At 40.7% G+C, this 26,424-nt stretch overlaps 1 protein-coding gene across 3 annotated transcripts; it reads right to left on the bottom strand.

Annotated features, from left to right (window-relative positions):
* Nucleotides 1-893: 893 nt before the first annotated feature.
* RACGAP1 (Rac GTPase activating protein 1) lies at nt 894-26,424 on the bottom strand. 3 transcript variants are annotated; one of them, XM_069580788.1, is made up of 17 exons: nt 26,255-26,424; nt 18,875-18,963; nt 14,659-14,861; nt 13,556-13,692; nt 12,568-12,637; nt 10,887-10,940; nt 9,885-9,965; nt 9,389-9,506; nt 8,575-8,705; nt 7,788-7,952; nt 5,976-6,071; nt 5,690-5,888; nt 4,282-4,387; nt 3,975-4,107; nt 3,731-3,866; nt 2,674-2,782; nt 894-2,021 (listed from the first exon to the last, which is right to left on the bottom strand). In XM_069580788.1, exons 2-17 carry the CDS (start codon nt 18,957-18,959, stop codon nt 1,946-1,948), a joined length of 1,899 nt encoding a protein of 632 aa, XP_069436889.1. In that variant the 5' UTR covers nt 18,960-18,963; nt 26,255-26,424; the 3' UTR covers nt 894-1,945. The 3 variants fall into 3 exon arrangements, with proteins under 3 accessions (XP_069436889.1, XP_069436888.1, XP_069436891.1); XM_069580787.1 differs by having other exon boundaries at nt 18,875-18,959; nt 26,255-26,421; XM_069580790.1 differs by lacking the exon at nt 26,255-26,424 and adding an exon at nt 25,945-26,149.

The following is a 26,424-nucleotide window of genomic DNA, read 5'->3' as shown; positions in this document are numbered from 1 at the left end:
GGCTAAGGTCTCTTGGCCTAGCCCAGAAACCAAGCAACTGGCTGCCAACATCTGACACACAGGACCATTTCCTTTTTCGTTAATGGGCCATCAGTTCCTGCATAGGGTCTTCTTTTGCCTTCACTCACATTATACAATCCATTTGCTTCCTCCAAATTAGTGACTTAAAATGTACCTTGGGGAGATACTACAGAACAGCAAACATGGAGACAGGCCGACACTAAGCTTGCAGAGAAATAAGAAAGACAGCATTTAGGACAAAGTTTTAAAAAAAATCCTAAAAGGCACACGTGTGTGTGTGTGTGTGTGTGTAAAGGGGGAAAGGGGAGAGGGGACCCATCCTCTGTCAATTTGCTGAGGCAGATGGGCCCTGCTGCGAGAGCTACCACCTCCTGGGAAAAAAGCCAGTAGGTTGCCTCCTCTCTCCACAGTTACATATTAAGCTTGCAACTGTTTACGTTCAATCTCAGATACATTCTGTTCACCAGTTTCAGAGTTCCAAGTGCAGGTGCCCTCCGTTAATCATCCCAGCTCACTCCAGAGGCACTTCCAGCAGTGATGGGTATTCTAGGCAGTCAGCCAGACAGTCGTTTGTGTTTTTCTTTCTTTCTTTTCCCTGCACCATCCTCATCCTTAAAGACTTGTTTAGAAAGTTTGCTTTTGTTTAAAGTAGTTTCTTCAAATAAGGGGTTAAGAGTCAGGACAAATCCAGGACTTCAGTTTGGACAATGAAGGAGACTGAAACAAAGAAACAAGCTCCTGGTGGTGGGGAAGCTGGGAGGTGGGGAGGGCGGAGGGGAGCAGTGAATGACAGGACACTTTTGGGGAAATATATTTTCTTTAAAAAGGCACTGAAGGTTATCTTCCAGACAAGAAAATCAATCTCACATTCATTTTGAAAAAACTATTTACTTTTTTCCGAATATTATTCCAAATGTCTGTTTTACAGGCCACTATGGGTCAGAAACATTCTATAGAAGGAATCATTTTGATAGGCTTTGTAAACAATTCTAATAGAAGAAAAAGCTCATATTTATCTAGATGTGGCTATGCTCCATAGGAAGATTTCAGCATCCAAAGTGCAAAGACAAAATGACTGTGGCTTTTCTTGCCACTCAAAATATTGACAATCTTCCCTTACAGCCTACTCTTGTTAGTTGGGTGTTAAACAGACGGTACACTGACCTTTAGAAGTAGAGCTCCAATGGGCAAGGGGTGGTGGGGGGTGTTAAGCATCAGAATGAATTCAACTTAAGAATAAACTAGCTTTGACCCCAACCAAACCCAATGTCCCAACAGAGGCCCATTAGAAATAAATATAAATTGTAGTATAACTTTTACAAGGTTGTGCCACTTAACACTATTAAACCTAATCAAACCAAATTAAAGCCAAGTACACTCCCATTACTAGTTCAGTCCTCCCCATATCCCAGTTCTATGTAGGTTCCGTTGTTACAGCTCACCTCCTAACGGGGGAAGGAGAATTTCCAAGTTCTTGAAGGAGCCATCCTAAATTCTCTGCCCAAACCTTTCTTTACCCTGCCCCCCCATTTCCCACCTCAAGACAAGTCAGTCTTACCAAAGAGGCAGGGCCTTCTACCGCCAGTCTCATGGAAATTACATCAGAGAAATGTCATTACATGAGGGAATCTGGCTTTAAGCCAAAGGGATGTACCTCCCAGCCTGCAAAAGAATCACAGTGAATTTCATAGCCCTGTAAAGATTTCCCATCTAAGAGCTCCCAAAGACAGCACAAAGTGTTGATATTACATTACTTGAGAAGGAGAAAGAGATATATATAGTTTTCATAAAACCCCCATGCACAATTAAACTTGATTAAAAGCCTGGAGAATGCTAAAAGCAGTAACGCGGCTGCAGAGCAGAGAGTCCAGGTGCACTCTTCCTCACAGGCAGTAAACGCTGTCAAGCAACAGGAGGCACGACTTCACTTGAGCATTGGAGAAGCAAAAAAGTTGCCTTGTCGTCCTAGGTTGGTGGCAGACTTGCTTTTGCTCCCAAATCTAAAGAAAAAGAAAATGAACTGGAAAAGTACTCTAAAAAACATGATAAATAAACAACTAACATTACTTGACAATCAACTAAAGTAGGAAACCCTCAGCAACTATTTTATAAGCCGCTATCACCTGAGATGAGGGAGGGGAAATACTAAAGACCTTTGCTGCTGCTGCTGCTGCTGCTAAGTCACTTCAGTCGTGTCTGACTCTGTGCGATCCCATAGACGTCAGCCCACCAGGCTCCCCTGTCCCTGGGATTTTTCAGGCAAGAACACTGAAGTGGGTTGCATTGCCTTCTCCGCTAAGGACCTTTGCTACTACTGCTAAGTCACTTCAGTCGTGTCCGACTCTGTGTGACCCCATAGACGGCAGCCCACCAGGCTCCCCCGTCCCTGGGATTCTCCAAGCAAGAACACTGGAGTGGGCTGCCATTTCCTTCTCCAATGTATGAAAGTGAAAAGTGAAAGTGAAGTCGCTCGGTCGTGTCCAACTCTTGGCGACACCAGACCCTTTCAAAAAGGGTATCCTTACAGCTTTTAATGTCGAGCTGCTAGCTAAGATCTAATTTAATTTTTCTTTCAATAAGCTTCAGCATGATGGGAAGGAGGTCCAAGGAAGTGACCATTTCCTATTTCCTGAGCCAACCAATTCTACATACCTGGGAGTGTTCTTGGTGAGGGTGGAGCGGACTCTCTGCGACAGGGAACTGGATGAAGGAGTCTTGAGGAGCTGATGCTCAGGAGTGGTCACAGGCCCCAGTAAACTCACTTCAATCAAAGGTAAAACATATTTTTAAGGGAGGTGGGGCGGGGAAGAAAGCATTCTCCTAAGGCAACTAGTATTAAGCTACAAATCCTGTTAGACACTTAGAGCTAAGTTTAGAGACCTAGCAAAGTCCCAGGGGTCATTTTTGTAATCATTTTATAATACACCAGTATATTTTTTGAACTATGCAGGCAATGATCAATGAGTAGCTAACATTCGTTTTCTGACTTAAGCCATTCTCAAACTCCAAACTTCACAAATCTACCATCTATTTGATTTTTCCTGTACTAGAAAAAACAATATACTTCCTTAAAAAGCAACTTGCAATAATAAAAGAACAGGTCTCCGATGCCAGTGAAGTTGGAATGAAACCAGTCTCATACACTTTTGGTGGCAATACAAATTGGCAAAAGCCTTTAAGAAATCAAGTTGGTAAAGCATATCAAGAAACAGAAACGTTTAAAACCTTTATTTCAATTCAGTAATTCTCACTCCAAGGAATTTACCATTAGGAAAAATAAAAAGGTCTATACATATGTTGATGCCATCAGTATATGTAATTATGAAAAACTGAAAAATAAAATCAGTGCCAAATATAGCATATTTAAGTAAATTATAGTTTACAACCATAAAAATGATAAATAAGATCATACAGTAACAGAGAAAGTTCTCACAAAATGCTAAATGAAATAAGTACTAATTATATCTAAATTATTATATCTATATTTATAAAAATATCCATATGGGTAAAGAAAGAACATGGAAAAGTAAAAACAAAGTTAGGATGGCAGAACTGTATAGCTTTTTCTTTAATGTTAGAATTCTCAAAAACATTTTAATTTACTAAAGAATATGTATTTCAAATGGCTCTAGCAAAGGGAAGGAGAGGGCACCCAGCCAAAAACCAGAGAGGGAGTCAGGCCCTTTAGGAAGCGCGCCTTCGGCCTTACCTTTAACATCTGGGGTCTGTGGTGCTGAGAAGGCATCTAAGTTTTCAATGACATGCATGGGGTCAACGTTTTCTTGTTCCACCATCATGAACTGACTCCAGTATTCCAGGGGCAGTGACAGCAGGCGCTCTACCACCTGAAAGCCACCCAATGTGTTAGCAAGCTGTCAGCACTCAGGGCTTACTTCTCACCAATCTGTCCTGTTTTGTTGGATGAGTTCATGTAACATAACATGCCTGCTTACCTTGGGCTGACGCTTGATGTCCTGTAACATTATCACTGGATCTGGATTGGGTACAGCATGGGCAACTATTGTAGGGCCAAAAATTTTGGCCAGATTGGCAACATCCATTTTAGTGTTTGGGCTCTGAGCCACTCTATGTAAAAGAGCATTAAATTAGAAGACTTGTCCTTCTGCTTAAAAGTAGACCAAAATATAAGATCTGCAGGAAAATAATTCACCCTTCACGTTCTTCCCTAACATCCAACCCCCATTCTCTTCCGTGTGGCAAATTCCCAGACTCACAGAGACAAACCTCTGCTCTACTCACCTCTGCAAGTGAATCATGAGGAAAGCTAGTGTGTCTCTGTTGGCCTGGGGCAGCTCACCAACAGCCTGGTACATGGCTGCTATGCTGTTATCGTCATCTGTGATTTCTGTAAATGAAAAGAAAGCACCAAGAGGCCTAGCCTTCTTTCCCTTGACAAGAGCTTTTCAAGCTATCGACCACAAAGTCTCATCTATACAGTAAGCTTCTGAAACTTCTGATTAGGTTCATGACTGCATCAGTCTCTAGTTTCATTAACAAGTAGGATACTGGCCAACAGCTCAATATTAGAAATCAGAACTTAAAAAAAAAAAACGACTCTTGCAGTTAGGGAGAGCAGCTGGAAACTCATGTTTCCAGGAAGGCAAACGTGTAACTGCAGTTTACAACTATCAAGAAGGTACTTGTTCACAAAACATGTTAAGAGCCTACCAGGTGCCAGGCACTGTTCTAAGTGAGCAGCATCAAGCAGAACTAAACAAAAGCCCTTGCCCCATGCTACTGGAGGAGCCAATCAGAAAGCAAATACCTATCAGGCAGTGATACATACAACAATACGGCAGGCAAGAAAACTAGAAGTAATGGGAGCTGTTCTTTCTGACCAGCTGGTCAGGTGCTTCTGTGGACAAGCTATCCAACAAGAAACCTGAAAGAAACAAAGGAGCAAATCCTGCAAATGTCACTCCAGGTTGAGACAACAAGTGTGATGGCCTCTAATCGAGTTGGGAGTAAGCTCAGTTATGGTCTAGGAATTGCAAGAATTTCAGTGTAACTGGAAAAGAAGGAAGGAAGGAAGACGTGTTGATGGAAATGATATTGGAGACATAACCAGGGCAAAATCATGTGGGTCTTTGGGGCCTGTTAAGGACTGTGGATTTTATTCTGAGACTTATGAGAGGCTTCTGGGAGATACTGAGGAAAGAAGGGATATCGTCCAATTTAAATTCTGAAAGGACCATTCTAGCTACTGTGTGAAGGTTATACTGTAGAAGGCAAGAGTAGACATAGGAAAACCAGTAGGGTCTTCAGCACTCCAGGGTAAGAGAGGTCAAGACAGCAACAGGAATGACACATTTTAAATCTAAGGCATGTTGACAAGGCTTCTGCTGATGAGATGCGACAATGGCTTAAATGTAGGGCACGAGGTGAAGAAACCAAGGGTGGCTCCAAGCTCAAAAGGATAACCTAGAGCTTGACCAAAACCACAACAGAAAGTACGACCAAAAAACCTGTTAGGACCCTATACAGTTCAGACAGAAGAGCACAGGGAACACGGAAGAGTTATGCATCCATCAAAGTATCTGAGCACTGTACTTCAGGCACTGCACCCGGCAAGGGACAAAACCGGAAACAGAAGCGCCGAACCTCCTGCCCCCACGGGCTCACATTTAAGCATTAAGATCTGCCCCACCTGCTGCATCCATAAAGGCCTTGTTTAGCCGAAAGGTCAGAAGGGGTTCTTTGAGGTTTCGAAGGAAGTCTTTCAGGAGGCTACAGATAGCATGGATGTCATCCACTTTGCTGAGGAGGGGTACAGTTTTCACTCTGAGGAATTTCTCTTTTAGCTCTTTTACTGTCCGGTCACAGCCTGAGATCCGATACAGGCCTGTCTGTTATCAAGATGACATTTTCTGTTAAAAACCTCTTAATTACTGATGCAAATAACAAACTCACCCTCCCCAAGGATGGACTCTTACCTCAGTCAGTCCTCTTTGCTCAATCTCATTTACACAGTGGACAACAATTGACGGTATCATTGGAGAAGTCTGGGACACATAATCTGCCAGCATTCCCTGAAAAAGGTGTGTTTAAAGTTATTATTTATACCACTTAGACTAGCAGATGAAGACCAATGGGAAGAGCCATCCCCAGACTAATACTGAGGCTGGGACACCATGCCTACTTTAAAATTCCTCTTCCCAAAGCATAAATAAGACTAGAGCCGCTCAATTATTCTTCCTACCTCTACACCAGGACTGATTTATGGTCACATGTACCACACTCTCACATGAACAAGTAATAAGATCACTGGCTACAACTCCACCCCTGCTCCTCTTACAGTCAAGGGCATCAGAAAGAAAGCAATAATGAGATTACAGGTGTGGAGTGTAATAAAAACTAAGTTATTACTCTAAAAAATCTGTTCTATCCTGTAATTACTCTTAGTAAGAAAAATTATTTAATACAACTCAGTTGACTATGACACACACTGATCTATAGGAGAGAACTCCATGGCTCTATAGTACAGAAAATCTGTAAAAAAAACTACATGCATGGATAAAAATTCTTAAGATTAAAGGACTTCCCTAGTAGTACAGTGGATAAGAATCCACCTCCAGTGCAGGGGACATGGGTTTGATCCCTGGTCTGGGAAGATTCCACATGCCACAGAGCAACAAGGCCCACGCGCCACAACTGCTGAGACTTACGGGCCTAAAGTCTGTGCTCCACAACGAAAGAAGCCCGTGTACCACAACAAAGAGTAGGCCCACTCACTGTCAACTAGAGAAAGCCCTCGAGTAGCAACAAAAACCCAGAACAACCAGAAAAAAAATAAAGATTAAATAGGAATCATGCACTAAAAGAAAAAAAAAAAGATTAAAGAAAAGTAATATTTGATTTGCTGGAGGCTGAGTAGCAGCTCAATCATTTTGTTTTGATTCTTGCTAATGTTGCTTCTAACAATAATTTCTTAATGAATTCAATCAAATTTTAGAGATGAATCTAATCTTAACAGCCTAGTATGGAATATCTCCAACATAAGATAAAGAATATTCAAAGATGAAATTATATCATGGCTGGGATTTGCTTCAAAATAATTCACTGAACAGGGTCAGGAGAAGATGGAGGTATTAACAAATCAAGACTGGACATGAGTCAGGGATCATGAAAGCTGAATGATAAGGTATGAATGATAAGAATGATAGGGGTTACACTCATCTCTCTACTTTTGTATATGTTTGAAATTTTACAAAAGTAGATGGGATAGGGATGGGAAGGAAGAGAAGAATAGGAAGCAAAAGGAGGGAAGGGAGAAGGAAAAAGGAAAATAAGGAAAGGGAGGGAAAGAGGAAGAGGAAGGGAGGGGAAGAAAAGGAAGAAGAATTTGGCTTAGAAAAGCTACTAATCAGACAGACAAACCCAAACAGGATTCTTCAAGTTAACATTTTATAATTTCTATTCACTATTTGAGGGAGGAAATGTACATGGCATCAATAATTTTTGAAAAAAATGACCATAAGCTTTTAAAGGGCTTCTCTGGTGGCTCAGAGGTAAAGAATCCACCACGACACAGGGTCTTTCACTAGGCTGGAAGATCCCCTGGAGGATGGTATGGCAACCCACTCCAGTCTTCTTCCCTAGAGAATCCCCATAGACAGAGGAGCCTGGCGGACTACGGTCCATGGGGTCACAAGGGGTTGGACAGACTGAAGCGTCTGAGCACAGAGGCTTTTTAAAAGCTAACAAAGTCATAACACAGTGAGGGCTCCCACAGGTCATATACATACTTCTCCAATCTTGACAGGTGTCCCTGTCAGGGTAGGAATACAGGGAAGCGGACAGCGGTCCCGACATTCTGGATGAGAGACCACACGACAGTCTCGACACTTCAGAGACAGCTTGCCAAATTTTATTCGCTTTCCACATGGTACACAAGATTCGGGTTTAATAACCTGAGGATGAAACAGGGAATGGTATGAATTAGAACATTTATCATCAATCAACATTTATTAAGCACTTAGCATGTGCCCAACAGCTTTCTCATCCCTTTACACATATTTTTTACTTGTGTAATTCTCACAATAATCCTATAGGTTTTTTTTTTTTTAAGATAAGGAAACAAGCAAAAAGAGGCTAAGTAATTTGCAAAGGGATCACCATACACTAGTGGAAAGAAACTGCTGGCAAGGAGTCAGAAAACCTCTATGTTAAACTCTGCTACTTACTGTCCTGTGGCTCAAACAAGTCAGTTAAGGCCTCTGTGCCCCTGTCAGTTTGCTTGGATTTTTACCAGAAATCAAATGGGACAAAGTTAAGGCGTGCCATATTCAAACATGAACTGTAAATACATATCATGATAAAGCAAACACTGCTTCTGAAAAGTTGCTTTCTTTTACTATCACTCACAGAATGGAAAGATACACACCCTCTCTAACCCTGGAGAGGGGGATGAGGAGGAAGGAAATTTGACATTTAACTTTACAACACTAAATATTTAAATTTGTGATTAGCAAATATTACGCCCACCGTTAAAAAATTAGATGTGTCCCAAAGCAGCAGCAGCCCCAGCTTTACCGTCTTAGAGACGAAGTCGTGCAGGCGCATCCCCCCATTGCTCTGCGGAGTGCTGGAGCCGTCTGTTTCGGTTTTTGGCTCTGGCTGCCTGCTGCTCAATGTGGAGTCACTGTTCCAAGGCTGTAAAGTACCTAGAAAACAGACAACTCCAAGCTTTGTGTCTTAGATATTTCGTTCCTTCTGAATTTTTTTTGCCGCACCCTGTGGTTCATGAGACTTAGCTCCTCAACCAGGGACTGATCCCAGGGTCCTTGGCAGTCAGAGTGCGAAGTCCTAACCACTGGACTGCCAGGTAATTCTCCCGTCTGAATTTTAACCCCAATTCTAATATAACCAGTAGGGACTTCCCTGGCAGTCCAGTGATTAAGAATCTCCCTTCCAGTGCCAGGGGACATGGAAAGGAAATATGTCTTCCATGTTGGGAAACATCCCACATGCTACAGGGGAACTAAATAGCCTGTGAGCCACAACCAAAGAAACGTGCACGCCACAACAAAGATCCTGAGTGCCGCAGCAAAGATCCGACACAGCCAAATACACAATATAACTAGTAGATAACCAGGAGTCTATAACACCCAGAAGTGAACTATGCAACACAGTTTCCAGAGAGACAAGCTACACACCAGCGGTGTAGGTCAGGCTAGCAAGCCAAAGCAGGGCATGACAAAACAGGGCTCTGTCCCCCAGTAAGAAGCAGTAAAGTGAACGACCTGAAACATCCAGCCCCTGACTCATGAGGGTTCTAAGAAACCAGTTCTCCCCGGATTTCACCAGTTGTTTTTACATAGGCAATTCAGCCACAAACCCAGCGGACCTGTTTTCCTTCGGCTCCGGGTCCAATATGGCACGGTCTCAATAGTGGACACAGCCTCGACGGGCCCGCCATCACTGGGAACAGTCACTGTAGTTTTAGCAACTATGGATTCATTTCCCTGAAACAAAGGCAGTAATGAGGGAAGGATAAATCTAATTTCCCTTCTACTATGGGTGGTTTGGTGTAGTTAGAAAATTCCTGAGTCTTAGTAAGGACTTAAGCCCCTAGCCCCAAATACTCTTGAAGTTGAAATCTAATACTTTCAAATGAAAACACAGGTCACAGGGGTATACATGCAAGCAACTGAGAACAAGCATGAAGCTGATGTTGTTTACTATTCTACTCAGATGGATAAGGACCCCAGTACAGAGAAGAATTTTCACCAAACAGCTCTTTCGAAATGACACTGCAATGTTGACTCGGGATTTTTTATGCTTGGGGCCACTACACTTTGTTATGTTCAAGACCACAATTCTCTCAGCCTAGTTATTCTTACTTGGTCTGCAGTGGAGCCAATGGAACGCGTTTTCTTTACAGGACCAGGTGGACCATCCACGAACTGTCGGCTATTCGAGCGCTAAAAATGGGGCAAAAACCAAGAACTTTAGTGTCAGGAGATCTGAAGCACAAAAAATAAAATTATTCCATTAGACAACTTGGATGCAAGTCCTAGGTACCAGGGCTGCAGGAAATAACAAACAATCTGCTCTCTCTCACAGCCTATTTCCACAAAAAGGCCCTGAGTGCCCTAGAAGAACAAGCAAGCTTTGGAAAAATTTAGATGGCAGCACCAGAAAAAGTAGAGTGTAATCCTATCTAAGAACATGAAGTCCTAGAAACATATTAAGGACCCTAAACAAGCACAGACAGATCTCTGTATATCCCATTATACACACATTTCATCTGAAACTTCTATTAGAGCACAAAAGTTCTGCATAAAAATTCATATGACATCTCAAAACAAACTTAAATAGATCCTTTTCCTCTCCATGAATGAACTTAAATCAGCTCAGAATAGTGAAACAGGCAGGACAGGATTCTGTCCTGAGTTTACTACCTCTGCTCCTGCTGCTGCTAAGTCACTTCAGTCGTGTCCAACTCTGTGCAACAGCATAGACGGCAGCCCACCAGGCTCCCCCGCCCCTGGGATTCTCCAGGCAAGAACACAGGAGTGGGCTGCCATTTCCTTCTCCAATGCATGAAAGCGAAAAGTGGAAGTGAAGTCGCTCAGTTGTGTCCGACTCTTAGTGACCCCATAGACTGCAGCCTTCCAGGCTCCTCTGTCCATGGGATTTTCCAGGCAATTACTACCTCAGGGAACATCAATACTGCCCCCGCCCCCAACATGGATTCACTTGTAATATGTGTTTAACACCAGCTAGAGCAACATGTCAGGAATGTAGCACAATGGCAACATTTCGGAGGAAACTCTTTTATTGCTACTAAGTAAAAACAGACACACACACACAAACCCAAAAGTAAACAAAACCATACATACCCTCTTTTCTCTCTTCTTCAGTTTCAAAGTCTTTACCAAAGAAGAATCCCAATCCTGTTGACAATTATACTGTATTAATTTCCTTCTTTGGTTAGGCCTTCCCTAAATCCTATGCAAATACATTTACAGAAAATTTTAAAAACCTCCTGAGTCTGAGTATCTAACTCACAATTCTCAAATGTTATAGCCATAGTGCTGTGGTAAGTGAACATGCCTTCTTTCCAAAATTGAAGCTATTATAATAGAATCAGGAATCAATACCACAGAGGCAAGAAAAGGTTAAAGAATCAACTTCTGTCGTGATTATCTTCAGTACCTGGTCCTTTGTTTCTGATTATTTTTGTAATTAGTTTTAGAACTCACAGAATGGTGGGCACTATACTAATGGTTCAGATGTGATCCTTGCTCATAAGGGACTGCTACCATCTAATCCGATGTTCTATACAAGGTAGCCACTTTAAAAGTTCTAGTTTAGAATTCACATCTCTCAATCATCCTTCCTCCTTGGGCCCTAAAAAAGTATTCATTTGTCTTTCACTGTGGTCTAGTTTTACTTCACTCACTTCAACCATTTGCATTCATCTTTTGTAGCTACCTATGACCTCCTGACCCTGATAGTCTCTGAAAACACAAAACCCCTAAACAGTTGTATATATCATAGCTTAGCTAAATAAATTTAACCTTTCCAATTTATGGTCAAGTAATTTAGCTACTGGTTGTTTGACTCAGCTTCAGTTACAACAGATATTACAGCAGAGGTCTAGCTCTAAAATCAGCTAGAAATATATTCTAGTTTTATTAAAAATCCCAAACTGTGTCATTCCTTATTCCCAAAAGGCGATACCTAATATTAATATTTACAAAAGAGCAATTACTGCCCTAGTCAAACTCTGAATTTGGACAGAAAACTCTTAGTCTATGTAACAAGCAGTTGTCATTTGTTTTGCTATCATCAAATGACCAACTACCAATAACCTCCTGACTTATTGTTTAGTTTGCTAGCTTTCCACCAGTCAAAGAGAAAAGCTACAGAAACCATAAGCTGCAAGTCTCTGGAACAAAGACTGAATATCAGGGTATGACCTCTTATGCAGAAACCCCACCATACATTACAAGAAGGGTGCTGCCCCACAACAGCAGGGCAACAAAGGGCTCAGACAGGTGAACCACTGCTCATCAAGGTATTATCTAGTGCCTGGAAACTTTAATCAGCCTTTGGGCTAAAGTTCCAAGGCACTGGTTTCCTTCTAATTGTGAAGTATGACTAAGTTTTCCTCAAGAACTAATTTAATTTAGAAATAAGGCACACATCTACTCTAGCCAAGAGCAGCAAATAAAGCCTGCCTGGATAGAGTCTTGATAATTTTTTTCCCCCCTAGCTGGGGTTTTAAAAAGTCAAGATGTAATAACCAATTAGTATAGGCAGCTCACAGATTCATTAAATAAATTTAACCTCATGCCAAATCCTAAATTCCATATTCTCACTTCCAAAGGCTAAATATATAAGCCAATTTCTTTCAGGCTTGTGTGTATTTATATTTTTAAAACCTAGTCATTATCTATAACATATCAACTAATAAAATAGTAACAAGGGAATTTCAGAAGAGAGGACAGAAGAGAGATTCCTGACGGAGCAAGGTTAAGAAAAATAGATAATTCTCAGAAATCAAGTGTTCATTACCAGGGATTCATCGGTCTTGTCAAAGCTGATATCGGATAAAATGGAACCAGATTCATCAATGGTTGACAGTCTAGATGAGTGAAATAGTAGTTAGAAACAAGACTGTGGAAAGTAAAACCCACCAACACCGGAAAAAGTCACACTGGTCAGGTAACATCAGCAATCTCACAGCAGCATCTTCCCTGTGGAGATAACTACAAGCTCAACCCCTAGCTGTGGTGGCCGCTTTTTACGGTTTTCAAGGGGGACTATGTGTATGTGTGTGTGTGCACACACGAGCACACATGCAGCACAGCTGCTATTTCAGCAAAGGGCTCATAACAGCAGTTGAAAGTTACAGTCGGGGTATAGGGGCTATTTCCTGCTGAGTCTATACTACAGGCTGCTAAAAAGTCACAAGGCAGAAGAGTGAAGTTCAGTTTGATCCCAACTGTGGTTGTTTTCTACAAGAGAGAGAATTACCCAGCATTAGCTTTCTAACGAATTAAGCCCGTACGTAGATCTTCTTATAGATTCCCATAAAACAACCAGACAACAAAATAAATAGCTCAAAGAGTGCTGACCTTTCCCTATGTATTGTATTGGGGGTGTTAATTCAAAGCTTGGCTGAGACTATTTTAAATAGTGGTGCAGTAGAACCAAAACTATCATCTGTTCTTGGCTCACAGAGGGTCTTTCTTAACCAGAACTACGAGAGCTCTCTAGAGAGCCAACACTGCAAGTATTGCCACTTCCACCTTTAGGTTTCTTAGCAATGGGCAGGATTATTGATGTTGGTGCAATTGCGCACCAACGTCAAATTTTACCCTTAATGAAAAAACCTAAGATAAAAAAATAAAACGGGAAGCCCCTGCACCCAGCCTTCCTCCAAAGTCTTTTCCTGTTTTATTTAGCACACATTCCAAAAGCAGTATATCTAAGAGTTTAGACAGCAAGAACGTCTGAGAGCTGTGTTCCTGTGATCAGGTAACAGATGCAGTTCCCCCACCTTTTGTTCCCAGCGTTGCCACTGGATGGGTGGCCTCTGTTGAGAAAAGCCAGGGCTGATTTTTGCTCTTCACTTAGTTGGATGCTGCCAGATGTATCACACATGAGCATCTCTCGAATCAGCTGAATCTGTCTTTCCTACAGACCAAAGCAGAGTAAAACGTCCTAACTAACCAGGGGAGAAAGCGTCACCTTAAATTTATGGGACAGGCAGACCAGGAGACATTAAAATACAGCATTATGCAAATAAGCCTCCAGGAAGGCTGCTACACCAATAGCATATTAATTCACATCAAGCCCAGATTGCGTCTCTGATTTCTGACTGGTAAAATGAACTCTATCCAGAATAGTGAGGTTTCTGCTACAAGACTTTTGGATCAAACCGCTAATTCAAGAGAAGAGAGGACTGCAAAATCAGAGTCCCAAAATAGATTTCACAGAGCAAAAACACTTTAGTGTCATCTTATCAGGACAATTATTGGCTTCTACAGATCAAAGCAGCCACCCACCTTTCTAAATGGTGGAGCAAAATGCATTAAAATGGATACAAAGCTGTGACGCACTGGAACCAGACGATTTGAGCCTGCTGAGGCGCCTAACAGTATACCAAGATGGATTAGTCCCTCCTAGTAAGGGCTTCCTTTGTACCATGACCCACCCTGGTACATCAGAATGACAGTGCTCTATGTCCCAGTGCTCATACTGGTTGAACATTGCTAGCCCTTTTATCCTAAATTAAGAGCCGCATTGAAGACTTAAGAATTGTCCTGCTTATGTCAATGACAAAGTACTAGCCATTACTATCTTACATGAGGATGTTCTAGGTAGCATTTATAATCAACAATAAGAAATAGATCAAATATGCTAGGATTTCCCTGCCTTTCCCCCTAATTCTTGAAATTCTCATTTGAAATCTGCATATTAAGTAAATGTTTGAGATCTAAAGGAGAAAAATATTTTTAAAATTTAAATTTCAACCTATGAAAAATAGTATTTCTAGTTACAATTTCAGCTCCAATCATGGAAAAACTGCTTCTAATTCTTTAATGAAGAAGAAACTGGGCACCCCCACCGTCACAGTGCTAGCAGAAAAACAATACACACCAGCTTCTCACAGTCAGCCTCAGCTCGCTGTCTCCGTTTGATCTCTACATCCACCTGATTGCGCGCATGTTTCAGTTTAACATCCAGAGCACTACGCTCAGTCTCTGCTTTCATCAAAAGATCCTTGTATTTGCCCAGCTCGTGGTCTGTTCTCTGCCACTTTTTACGAAAATCTTCAAAGTCCTTTGCCAACTGGATAAATTCTAAGAAAAGGGGGAAAGTTTAATAATTCAAGCACCAAACAGTATAAATGCTGTAATATATGAGTACTCCAGTTAGTTTTACTCCAAATGCATAATTAAGGGACCGGCTGAATTATGGGCAAATCCAGCTGAAAATAACCAGGAGCACATCCTGGATATATGTTCATCACTCTGGTCAAGAGTTTTGTGAGGAGCAACTCCTATTCCAATAGGCCACTTACTTTTGGCTTAGCCAGTGGCATCTGCTATGGAATAAGTAACTCATTAGTCACCTGGCTCCAGATGTAACACTAACAGTGAAAGCATCTGAACAGAAGGCAATCAAAGGAGGATACCTTTGGGGCAGCTGTCATGCACCAGGACAGTTAGGCCATAAAACAAAAGCAGCCTCCTTTAGAGTCACATGTTGCTGCACCAAAGAGGCGTTAAACAGCACATTCAAATGTAACTGCTGTAATATGCTCCAGTAGATGGAGATTAATATTACAGATGTCTAGGCCGCAATCGCATTCAGCTGTATAATTATACAAATATTGATTTGAAAGTAAACAGCCAATTTGCTTTTGCTGTTTAACACAGCCCTGAAGGGTATGTAAACATTCCAGGTGGAAAGACACAGGAAGAGAAGCTCATACTAGCTTTGGATGACTCACTGATAAGAGGAATGTGGACTCTCTTCAAATGTCTGCAAAGGAAGCATCTCTTCCAAGGCAGCACCTCAAAGCATGACAACCCTGGTGGCATCCATTCTTATCACCTGCAAAGACTACTGCAAAGACAATTCTACAATGCCTTGCTGCTGCTGCTGCTAAGTCGCTTCAGTCGTGTCCGACTCTGTGCAACCCCATAGACGGCAGCCCACCAGGCTCCCCCGTCCCTGGGATTCTCCAGGCAAGAACACTGGAGTGGGTTGCCATTTCCTTCTCCAATGCATGAAAGTGAAAAGTGAAAGTGAAGTCACTGAGTCGTGTCCAACTCTCAGCAACCCCATGGACTGCAGCCCATCAGGCTCCTCCGTCCATGGCATTTTCCAGGCAAGAGTGCTGGAGTGGGGTGCCACTGCCTTCTCTGCTACAATGCCTTACTATTCTAGTTAACCTCAATGTATCTCTAAGCCATCACTCCACCAGCATCGTGGAGGAACTTTCCGAGGTGTACATCTGCTGCTGGTCAAATTAACCCAGTTTACAGTGGAAACTAGGCCAAATTCACACAAAGCTAGCAGATTCTCTGGTAATAAGGGAGCCTTTCCTATTTGAATTTAACATAAGAGCATAGCAATAATATAGTGCTTTTTAAAAGGAATTTTAATTATTTGACCAAATTTCAAACTTACAAATTAGGATAACAGTTCAATCTAGAGAAACTGATTCTGACACACAAGTAAACAGGTTTTTAAGTCAACAAGAGTCTAGCAAAATAGGATATCATGACCTAGTTATCTTACATGATACAAATATCAAGGATCTCAAAAAGTAAAATATATTATTACAGTTCAAATAGTTGTAAATGATATACTGGTTTAGTTAACAGTTTAGAACCCATTACTAAGGGGCTTTTTTCTCCTTAACTGAAAAAGAAAACAATATATCCTTTTGCAACTTTAAATATTTCAAAATTATAGATTCACAAAGAAAAAGTTTAAAAACAAGAGCTGGTTCTTAGTCACATTTACTCTCACGATTCACCAAGCAAGGAACTTATTGTTTGCATATTTTCAATGTGTGTAATACTTCCCTTTTTCAAAAATAAAGAACAGGAAACACACTTTCCATAGTTTAAAAGCTTTCTAGTTCTACACTGTGGTCAGTGTTTCTAAATACAGTGCTGCCTACACACTCAACTATTTCCTGAATTGAAAAACAATTTAAGAATGAAAAGATTTTTCACTTGACCTAATTTGCTGGTTAGCTTGTTCTTTAGGATACTCCTTGAAAAGTCTTATTTGGGGTTTAATTCCCATTCATTGTTAAATGGCATATATTACAGATCTAACTGAATTGGACAACAGAACTGAAACCAAATAAAGTATCAGTTCATTTAAAGGAAGGCATTCCTATTTTAATACAAATGATTAAATATTTGTTTATATTAGACCAAAACCAGAGCATTTGCATACATGACTAAGATATTACTATACAAAAACACAGGAATGAAGTTACTATGATGAAAAGCAAGAGTAAGGAGTCAGGGGACACTTAGGCATGGGAAGAATTCCTAGGCTCTAAGACAATAACAGACTAGAGTGGTTGCAGTAAAGGAGATTCTAGAGTCTAGAAGACATTAAGTCATTTTAGTTCCTCAAAAGCCAACATACCAAGTTAGGGATTCAGAGAGGGTACAAAATGTACCTCTACTTTCTAACAGAAATTAAGGAAAGACAGAAATTTACTTATAAAATAAAGGTTCCTGTAAGAATAAATATCTTGTATTTTTACAGCATATTTTTTCCATAGGTATTTATTTTCACAACTTAGTATCTCATTTATCTCCAAATCCTTGTGGCAAAATTCCTATCTCACAGACAGAAATAACAGTTAAAAGCCAGCACTAGTTACCGAGACTCCAAACCTCAAATTCCTCCCTCTGCCCCCACATGCCATCAGCTGCCTCCTCCTAGAGATCTTAGTATCACAGCCTTTTCTGCCGATTTCCATGCTCACAATCATCGCTCCAGTTAGGGCTCCCCAATGCCTCTTTCCTGAGCTAGGGCAACCACCTAATCAGCCTCACAGCCTCCACCTCTAATGCAGCCGCCACCTCTGGCAGGGTAACCTTCCAAAAGCACAGCTCTGATTAAGTCATTCCCCACTTACTCTTATTCACCTCACATCCCACATCCTCTTGCCTCCACTCAGATGTCTCCCTTAACACTCAATGACCTCTTTTATCTCTGTCTGTTGGGATCCTACCCTATATCCAATTGAAGGCTCAAGTCAAACCCTAGTTTTTTCCATGGAGTCATTTAGTCATCCCTTTCCCTCTACATGTGCTAGAAGTTGTGACAGGTTCTCACTGAATATGGGCTGACTAAACCTGAATTTTAAGATCTCTTCCCCACTGGACTCCAAAGCAATCTGTCTTCTGAGATGATGTGACCTCAAAGAAAAGCCTAATTAGTATGCCATCACGGTTACTGAGTTGGTACCAGATGACAAGGTCATGCAACAGTTATTAGAGAAAAGAGAATACTGTTTTGAAAGGGCTGTAAGTCAATGAAAGCTATTAAAAGCATGAATCAAATTAAAGAAAGCACTGAATGGCACAAGCAGCACACTACAGCAAGTGCTATGAAGATTCTTAAGACCTAGTTCTTGCGTTACTTTTATACCAATGAGACTGACTTAGCAGCAACACCCACTGAATTAGGTATTCATGAGAATCTGAAATAGGAGAGGATGGTAACACAAAGAAAAGCTGGTAAAGAATAATTCCCTTAGATCACCTAAGTCAGAGCTATCAGCTCCACCTTTCTTTGTCACTAATCTACTTCCCGGAAGACTATTCTATCACCACCTCCTTTGCCTCCCTAGCTCTCCACCCAACCTCAAACCTTTATTACTAAGCATCAAATATATGAAGTAGGTGAAAGCAGATGGATTGTCCTTCCTTCAAAAAGAAATTATGTCATTTTTCTCCTTTCCAATTGAAAATGTTTTATAGAACATAGGGAAAACCTCAGATAAAAAATGTACACAACTAACTCCTCTAATGAAAAAAAGCCCAGTTTGTTATACAAAAATGAAACTGGAAACTAATGCCAACAATTCAGTAAAAAGAGAACTTTAATAACGAAAAAATCTGAGTAAAACCCATTTAAAAATAACCACAGGAAAAAAAAAAGTGACCATTTAGAATCCATGTCCATGAAGCTTTGATCACAAATAACTGACCGTTGTTTTGTTTTTTTTTTAGGTAACTCAAAATGAAAAACAATTTTGCTTGGCTATGGAGAAAGCCCAAATCTGAAATCTGTTTTTTCTTTTCTCACAGGCCAGCTCAGAATGACTTACGGAGTTCATTTCCTTCACTGAGAATCTCCACACGGCGTACAAGCTGCTCAAACAGATTCCGCATATTCAGCATTGTAGTATCCATCTTTCTGCCAAGAAATCAAATATACATTAGGGGTCCTGCCATCTCCCTCAGACAAAAGATTCAGTAGCAATCCAGCACAGTGATCAGTGACTAACATCTGGACTCATCCATGTGTAAGCTACCACTATGAGAATCTCAAGTCAACAGCTGATGTTTTGTGTAATCCTTATTATAAAAACAAAGTGAGAATGTTTAAGACTCATTTGAAAATTACAAAAGCATTTCAGTCCCCTGAATATAACACCCCTTCCTGCCTACTTCTTTTCCTCCACTCTGAATCACTTTGGAGCTGAGAAGAAAGCAATCAGGGACAAGTACGTCAGTTTATTACTAGGTGATCAACTACTTAGTCGACCCTAATGATTAATATAACATTTTTGCCACTTGAATCCTGCTGTACTTTGAAGACTTTCAATGTAACTTAAAAGGTTTATTTTTAATTTCATTTTTAGCTAGTACCCATGTGGCAACTGCCTTTTAAAACGCAGGACATGGTCAGCACATTTCCTACCAACGGCACAGATGACGTCACACGAGCGATTAAGTGGGGAAATCACCAGCTCAGCAGCACAAGAATTATTTCTGTAATGCAGGGCTCTCTGCTGGACTGCGTGCAGGGACTATGTCTAATAAATTTATACTAAGTATAGGCAAAGGATTATGTTGTACCACATTCTGGCATCAAGGAGACAATACACCACCTTCACAGCTAGAAGGGCAAAGGAAAAATCATTTGCTACTGTGTTCTGTAATAGTGAATTTCAAGCTTCATATTTCCCCCCTAAAGACTTGCTGATATTACATTAAAAATGGTGTCCTCACAGGCAGTTCTGTTTCAAATAGACTTTAACTGGGAACACTTTGAGGAAATAAGATCTTCATTTAACAGTTGAGAAAGAAAGACATCAGTGCGATGTTATGAAAATTATCAAGGAAATGAAATTAAACAATCAAATTTCATTTGAAACTTGAACGTCCTCCGAAACACCATTAAAGGCTTCTTCTTATGTTCTCCTAATCATCCCTTGAACGCTCTAGTCCAGGTCCTCTTTCATGCAGCTAAATAGAATTTTAAGAGCTCTTTAAAGAAGGATTAGTAACTTTACAGTGTTTGTAACATCGTACTATAAGCTAAGAGGGCAAGAAAGGGGAGGGAAAACCAAGGGAAAAAGAAATATATAAACATTAAGATATTTTCTACTAAATGCTACAGAATTACTCATTTGTACTTGTATGATGATTGCTCTAATAGCAAAAAAGCTTTCAATTCTAAGCTTGGATGCAATATATACCTGAATCAGGGCCGGAAACCAAGATTTTTCAAATGGCAATGTATCTGTTCCAAGCTACATAATAATCACAGCAAGCTGCTAAGCAACCAGACTGACAAATTTATTACAAAGTTCTTTCTCTAAACTAAAAACAAAACTAAAAGACTAGTATTAAAACTGGCAGGAAAAGATGCAGAAGTCACAGAGATGCCCATGGGTTTTAACAATATGACCAAAAAAAGGCAAATACCTCTCTGTGCTACAGGACAGAAACAGGGATAGGGCGTTCAGTAGCCTATTCAAATGAATTCCTTTGGCTCCCAATAAAAATGAAAGTCGGTGGTCAGTTTTAATATGGGGTATTATTCGTGTCTATCATCTCTTCCCTGATCTGTATAATCTGAGAATGTACAAGAGTGAGCTCAGTACACAGAAAAACTTCTACTTCACTAGGAATGCAGAAAAGGTTCAATCCCTGGGTTGGGAAGATTTCCCTGGAGGAGGAAATAGCAATCCACACCAGTATTCTAGCCTGGGAAATCCCATGGACAGAGGAGCCTGGCGGGCTACAGTCCATGGGGTCGCAAACAGTCAGACCCGACTGAGCACACAAGCAGGAAAGGAAAACCTGACAGTGCAACCAGAATACTGAAAATTGGTTATTAAAAAAAAATTCAGAGGACTTTTACGACTTAAATGACAACAATCTGATTCTCCGTCCCCTTTAAGAGAAATTCTTTATTTTCTCAAGTTCCTCTATTCTTGTTTCACTATTTTCTTTGTGTACACCACTCCCTAGAGTGAGCACTGTGTGGAGGTACGTTCTTGAAAACACAACTTGACTCCTGAAAAGACTAAAGACACAGAGTACCTACTTGGGGACGTCTCACCATAGTAACTGTGATCTCACACAACTACCTCAATCTACATTGTTCTCCTAACACGATGCCTAGTACCTAGGAGACAGCTGTTTGAACGTATCCAACTACCCCATTTGAGTCATTACATTGCCACAGACAGCCCCCCCATTTCTCTCTCTGGCCCTCAGCTCCCCCCCGACTGACTCAATCCTACAACTCTCAATTTGGGATGATCTGGATGCTGAGCTTGATTTTGAAAACAACCTTCCCTCACATATATTATCAACTACTCTACCCACTGACCTACCCTAGTCCTCCTCCTCCTGACATCAACTTTGATTTTATTTTTATCATTCTCCCAGTCACTCAGTTTCAAACCTCAGAATCACCTTAAGTTACTCCCTTTCCTACAAATATAGTCATCAAACTTTGTGGATTCTTCTCTCATGCATGTTACAGCCAGCCCCTCAACACTTGCAGGTCATTAACATTCATTTTCCACTGACCTCTCTGGTCCCAATCTTTCCTCAACTGCTTTGCTCACGTGGCACATTCACCTTGTACTCTATCTTAACTTCACCAGCTATGTCCCAACTAGACTCTAAATTTGAAAGGAGAAACCTTATATTTGGCACTACTATATTGCAAAGACTCAGTATTTGAAAAAAAAAAAAAAACTTGATAAATTGAAGTCAGAGAACAAACTCATGAATGAATACAGACACATTCCCCACCATGATTTAACTGTCAAAAGCATTTCCATTCTACCTGAACATGTTTAATATACATGAAAACAAAGAGAACAGTTAAATAAAGGTGATAAAAGCCCTAGGATAAACTTTTAGTTCTTTTATTTACCTGTTGTATAACCATGGATAAGTCACTTAAAATTCTGAAACACATCTATAAACGGGAACAAAAATACCTGCCCTACTTGCCTCACAGAATTCTACAAATTAACGGAGATAAAAGTTTTATACTGTATAAAGCAAACCTCACAATAAGACTATAGAGTATTAGAGTGGGTATAAATTTTTTGGTTTTGTTTTCGTGTGATTGTTGCTATTTACATCCTATAATAGTGATTAGCAAACCACAGCCGGACTTCAGATCAAAAAGGGACGAGACAGTAAAATTTGACATGGTCTAGGCTCTTAAACAAGCTCTTCTACATGAGCCTCACAGCATCTGAGAAGAGTTAGCTTTTCCGCTAACACAGAATTACTTTGGGCAATCCAAAATAGCACCAGAAAATATAATCCTCTTCACTTTATATGCTGGGGAACTATGTATTTTTATTAATGTTCTACAGAAGTGAATCAGGAATTATTTATAGATGACAAAAATATCATTCTGTATCAGTACTAACCCTGATATCCTGACAAGTTAAAATTTACTCATTCTACTCAATATCAACTGAAAATGGTGTTAATTTTCCTGCTGGGTCACATTTTCACCTTCATGAATACTTGTTTATTTCTCCCCCTTTATTATTTAGCTCATAGCTAGGAGATACACTAATGTGAAAGGAAACACAAACAAAGTCATATTGTAGTACATTGCTGTGCAGCTGTAAAACAGCTGTCACTTTTTCACTACAGAGGCGGCTGTCTTCTGGGAAAGCTGAAATGATCCTTGTGTGCAGCAAGGAAATCAGTTTGTGGAGCACTTTAAACAAAAAGGTACTAGAGAATTTCAGCTGTTATTGATGAGAAGCCCCAGAGGTGGAGAAGTCACTATGTTACAGATTCCCAATCTGTGAGTATCCCTAAGGGAGCAATTTGGCATCACCAGGAAAGAGTCTCAGCTTGATGTGATTGCTTTGAGTCCCCAATTTAATTTCAATCACCCAGCCAAGAGAACAGACATCATCCTTCAGAATAACAGACTATTACAGATCTTACTGCAGAGTATCCTGGGGAAAGTCTCTATCCTCTTCTTCCTCCCCCTACAAACAACATTATTAAGAGACCTATACATCAGGTTTTAGATGCATCAAGAGTGTTAAATATTGTAAGACAAAGCAATGAGTTTTTCAGGAAAGAGTTTTGATGAAAAACATTCTCACAAACATTACTAAATCTGGAGAGTCCCAAGAAATTGACAATATCAGTTCTCTGCTGCCAAGGAAAAACATCCCCTAAGACTGTCTCAATACTACAAAATGCTTTCATATGAAAGTATTTCAGAACAATTCTTTTTCCCAAATGTCCAGCTTCTGCTTTACCATATCAAAGCCTCTATTCAACTGGCAGACAGAAGGAATATCTTGAAACCAAATGTTCTCATGAGCAAGTCAACTGCAGAAAGAGTAAACAGAACATCTTCAGTCCAACATGAATGAAGACTAAAATACAGAATAAGAGGGAATTCCCTGGCAGTCCAGCAGTTAGGGCTCTGTCTGCACTTTCACTGCATAAGGCCCACCTATCCTGGTGGGGGAGCTAGGATCCCACAAGGCCGTGCAGTACGGCCCCCCCCAAAAAAGCAGAATGAGACAAATTATTATTTTTCATAAAATCGTTACCAGTTCATTATACTAAGTTCTCCTTTTATTTATTTCTTCTGTAAATTCCTTCCATTCCAAAGTGTTCCATTCTTCAGGGTCTAATATAAGTATTATCAACTTATGGAAAACGTTCTGTAATCATTTTAGTACAAAACAACCTCTTTATTATCTAAAACACTCATCTGGCAGACATAAAACACTGCCTCATACTGTTAGTTTTCTCTGTTCAGAAAAAAGTAACATTTTTTTAATGGTGAAACTAAAACCTCACCACCCTGAACTATATGCACCTCCCTAAGTAATCTTTGCCCATTATGCATCATATTTCATAGAACTGCATTCAGATTTATATATTGTCTTACTTTTTTCTACCATATTTCCATTAAGTTGCAAGAAGTTGATGCACATTTATTTAACTGTTCTCTTCCTTGAACATTTAGGTAATTCTGTTTACCTCTACTTTTATGGTCACTCCCTCACTTTCTTCAGGTATTTATTCAAATGTCATTTACTCATACAGATGGCCCATAAGCACATAAAAAGATGTTCAACATCAGTAATTATTAGAGAAATGCATCTCAAAATCACAATGAGGTACCACCTCACACAAGTCAGAATGGCCATAATTTAAAAGTGTGCAAATAACAAATGCTAGAGAGGGTATGGAGAAAAGGGAACCTTCCTGCGCTGTTGGCAGGATTATAAACTGGAGCAACCACTATGGAAAAAACAGTATGGAAGGTCCTGAAAAACTAAAAACAGACTTGCTATATGATTTGGTAATCCCACTCCTGGGCATATATCCAGAAAAAAAACAATGGCTTGAAAAATATATGTACCCCAATGTTCACAGCAGCACTATTTACAACAGCTAAGACATGGACACGACCTAAATGCCCATCAACAGATGAATGGATAAAGAAGGGGCATGTGCATGTGTACATATATACATATGTGTGTGTATACATACATATGTGTATATATATACACACACAGTAGAATACTACTCAGCCCTGAATGAAATGATGCCATTTGCAGCAACATGGATGGACCTAGAGATTATCATACTAAGTGAAGTGAAAGAGAAAGACAAACACCATGACATTGCTCATATGTAGAATCTAAAACACAGCACAAATTAACTTATTTATGAAACAGAAATGGAAAACCAACTTATGGCAACCAAAAACGAAAGGAGGTGGGATAAATTAGGAGTTGGGATTAGCAGATACAAACTACTATACATAAAACAGACAAACAACAAAGTGCTACTGTATACCAGGACCTGTAATAATTCATGATGGAGAAAATCCGTAATGGAGAAAAATATGAAAAAGAACATGAATCACTTTGCTGTAAACCAGAAACTAACACAACACTGTCAATCAACTATACTTCAATTAAAAAAAAACATTGTCCCATTGTTAACCACTCTTTCAAATTGCATCTTTCCCCCCAAACTCCTGCTTTAACTCCTGCTCAAAAGCATTTATCCGCATCTAACATATTTACATATTAACTGACTTATTTGGTTTATTGTTTGTCTCCCCAATAGTTTAACTTCCAAGAAGGCACAGATTTTTGTTCACTGATGAGCTCCTGGTGCCTAGAACAATGCCTGACATTTGGCAAATGATGACAAAATATTCAATGAACGAATAAGCTGAACATGACTACGGAGAGTGTTTTTCTTCAAGTGGCCATGTTCCTTAAAAATGCATTTCCAAGGCTTGGAGTACCAAGTCAGACGGTAAAAAAAATCTCTTATGACTCTTGATAAATGGTGCCAAAATATTTTCTAAAAGGGCCGGACTAACGTACAGTATTCTCAAGTGTAAAGGCCTACTAGATTCACCACCGTTATCTTTCTAAGTTCTATTAGCACAAATAAGTTGCAAGCTCATTTAAAGCCAAGACTGTCTTGTACTTAATTTGGCACTGAATACCTGTTGAATGATTAACCTACAGGAAAGGCGTATTCTCTAAACACTTTCAATAACTCGAAAGCTCACCCACCACATTAGAGTACGATGACGTTTGTTAAAAAAAAAAAAAGCTTATCTTCCCACCCACCCCACAATCCTATACATTCCCTCCTATAGACTCCCTCTGTTGAGAGATGAACAGGGATGTATGTGAAAGGACAAAGTAAGGCCTTGCGTTTCTAAGGCTGAGATTTTAATGAGAAAGGCAAATGTCATCATTTCCCGAGACTCACACAGCCCACTAGAAAGAGGGGCTCCACTCCAAGCCGCCTCGGCCTCCAGAACACCAGGGCTTTTCCCTTTGAAAAAGTTTTGTTCCTCCGAAAAGAACCCTCGAAAAAGTCTTGCTACCCCACCTACTTTCTGTCTTTAAGTGAAAGCCATTTCTTTGGGGTAGCTTCTGCCCTGCTGAAGTCACCATCTCAAAAAGACGCCCCCGGCTTTCCACAAAACATGGCGCCACGAAAGAAACCCCCCTACTCCCTAAGCAAAGCCCGCTCAGGCAGCCCGCGCCCCGCGGCCCCCGAGGAGGGCCGCGGAGGAGGAGCTGTAGGTGCCGGCCTCCCCCTACCCCGACCTCGTGGAGGCCACAGCTCACTACCAGGGACGCCTCCCTCCCCCAAAAAACCCAGCGCCAGAAACACCTCTTCTCGCAACCCCCAGCACCCACCTTGTCGGGTCCGCCTGACCCCACCCGGGCGGCTTTCTACTCCCCTCCGCGTCTCACCCAACGGCGGACCAGCACCCCGCCGCCAGGCCAGGTTTGAAATCTGCACCAACCAATCACAGAGAAATTTATTCCTCCCGCGGTGTTTCCCCCCCCCCACCCCACGCTCTGAC

This window comes from Ovis canadensis, chromosome 3 (assembly GCF_042477335.2).
Source record: "Ovis canadensis isolate MfBH-ARS-UI-01 breed Bighorn chromosome 3, ARS-UI_OviCan_v2, whole genome shotgun sequence".
Taxonomy (NCBI): domain Eukaryota; kingdom Metazoa; phylum Chordata; class Mammalia; order Artiodactyla; family Bovidae; genus Ovis; species Ovis canadensis.
This window is presented reverse-complemented; position numbering and strand designations above follow the sequence as displayed.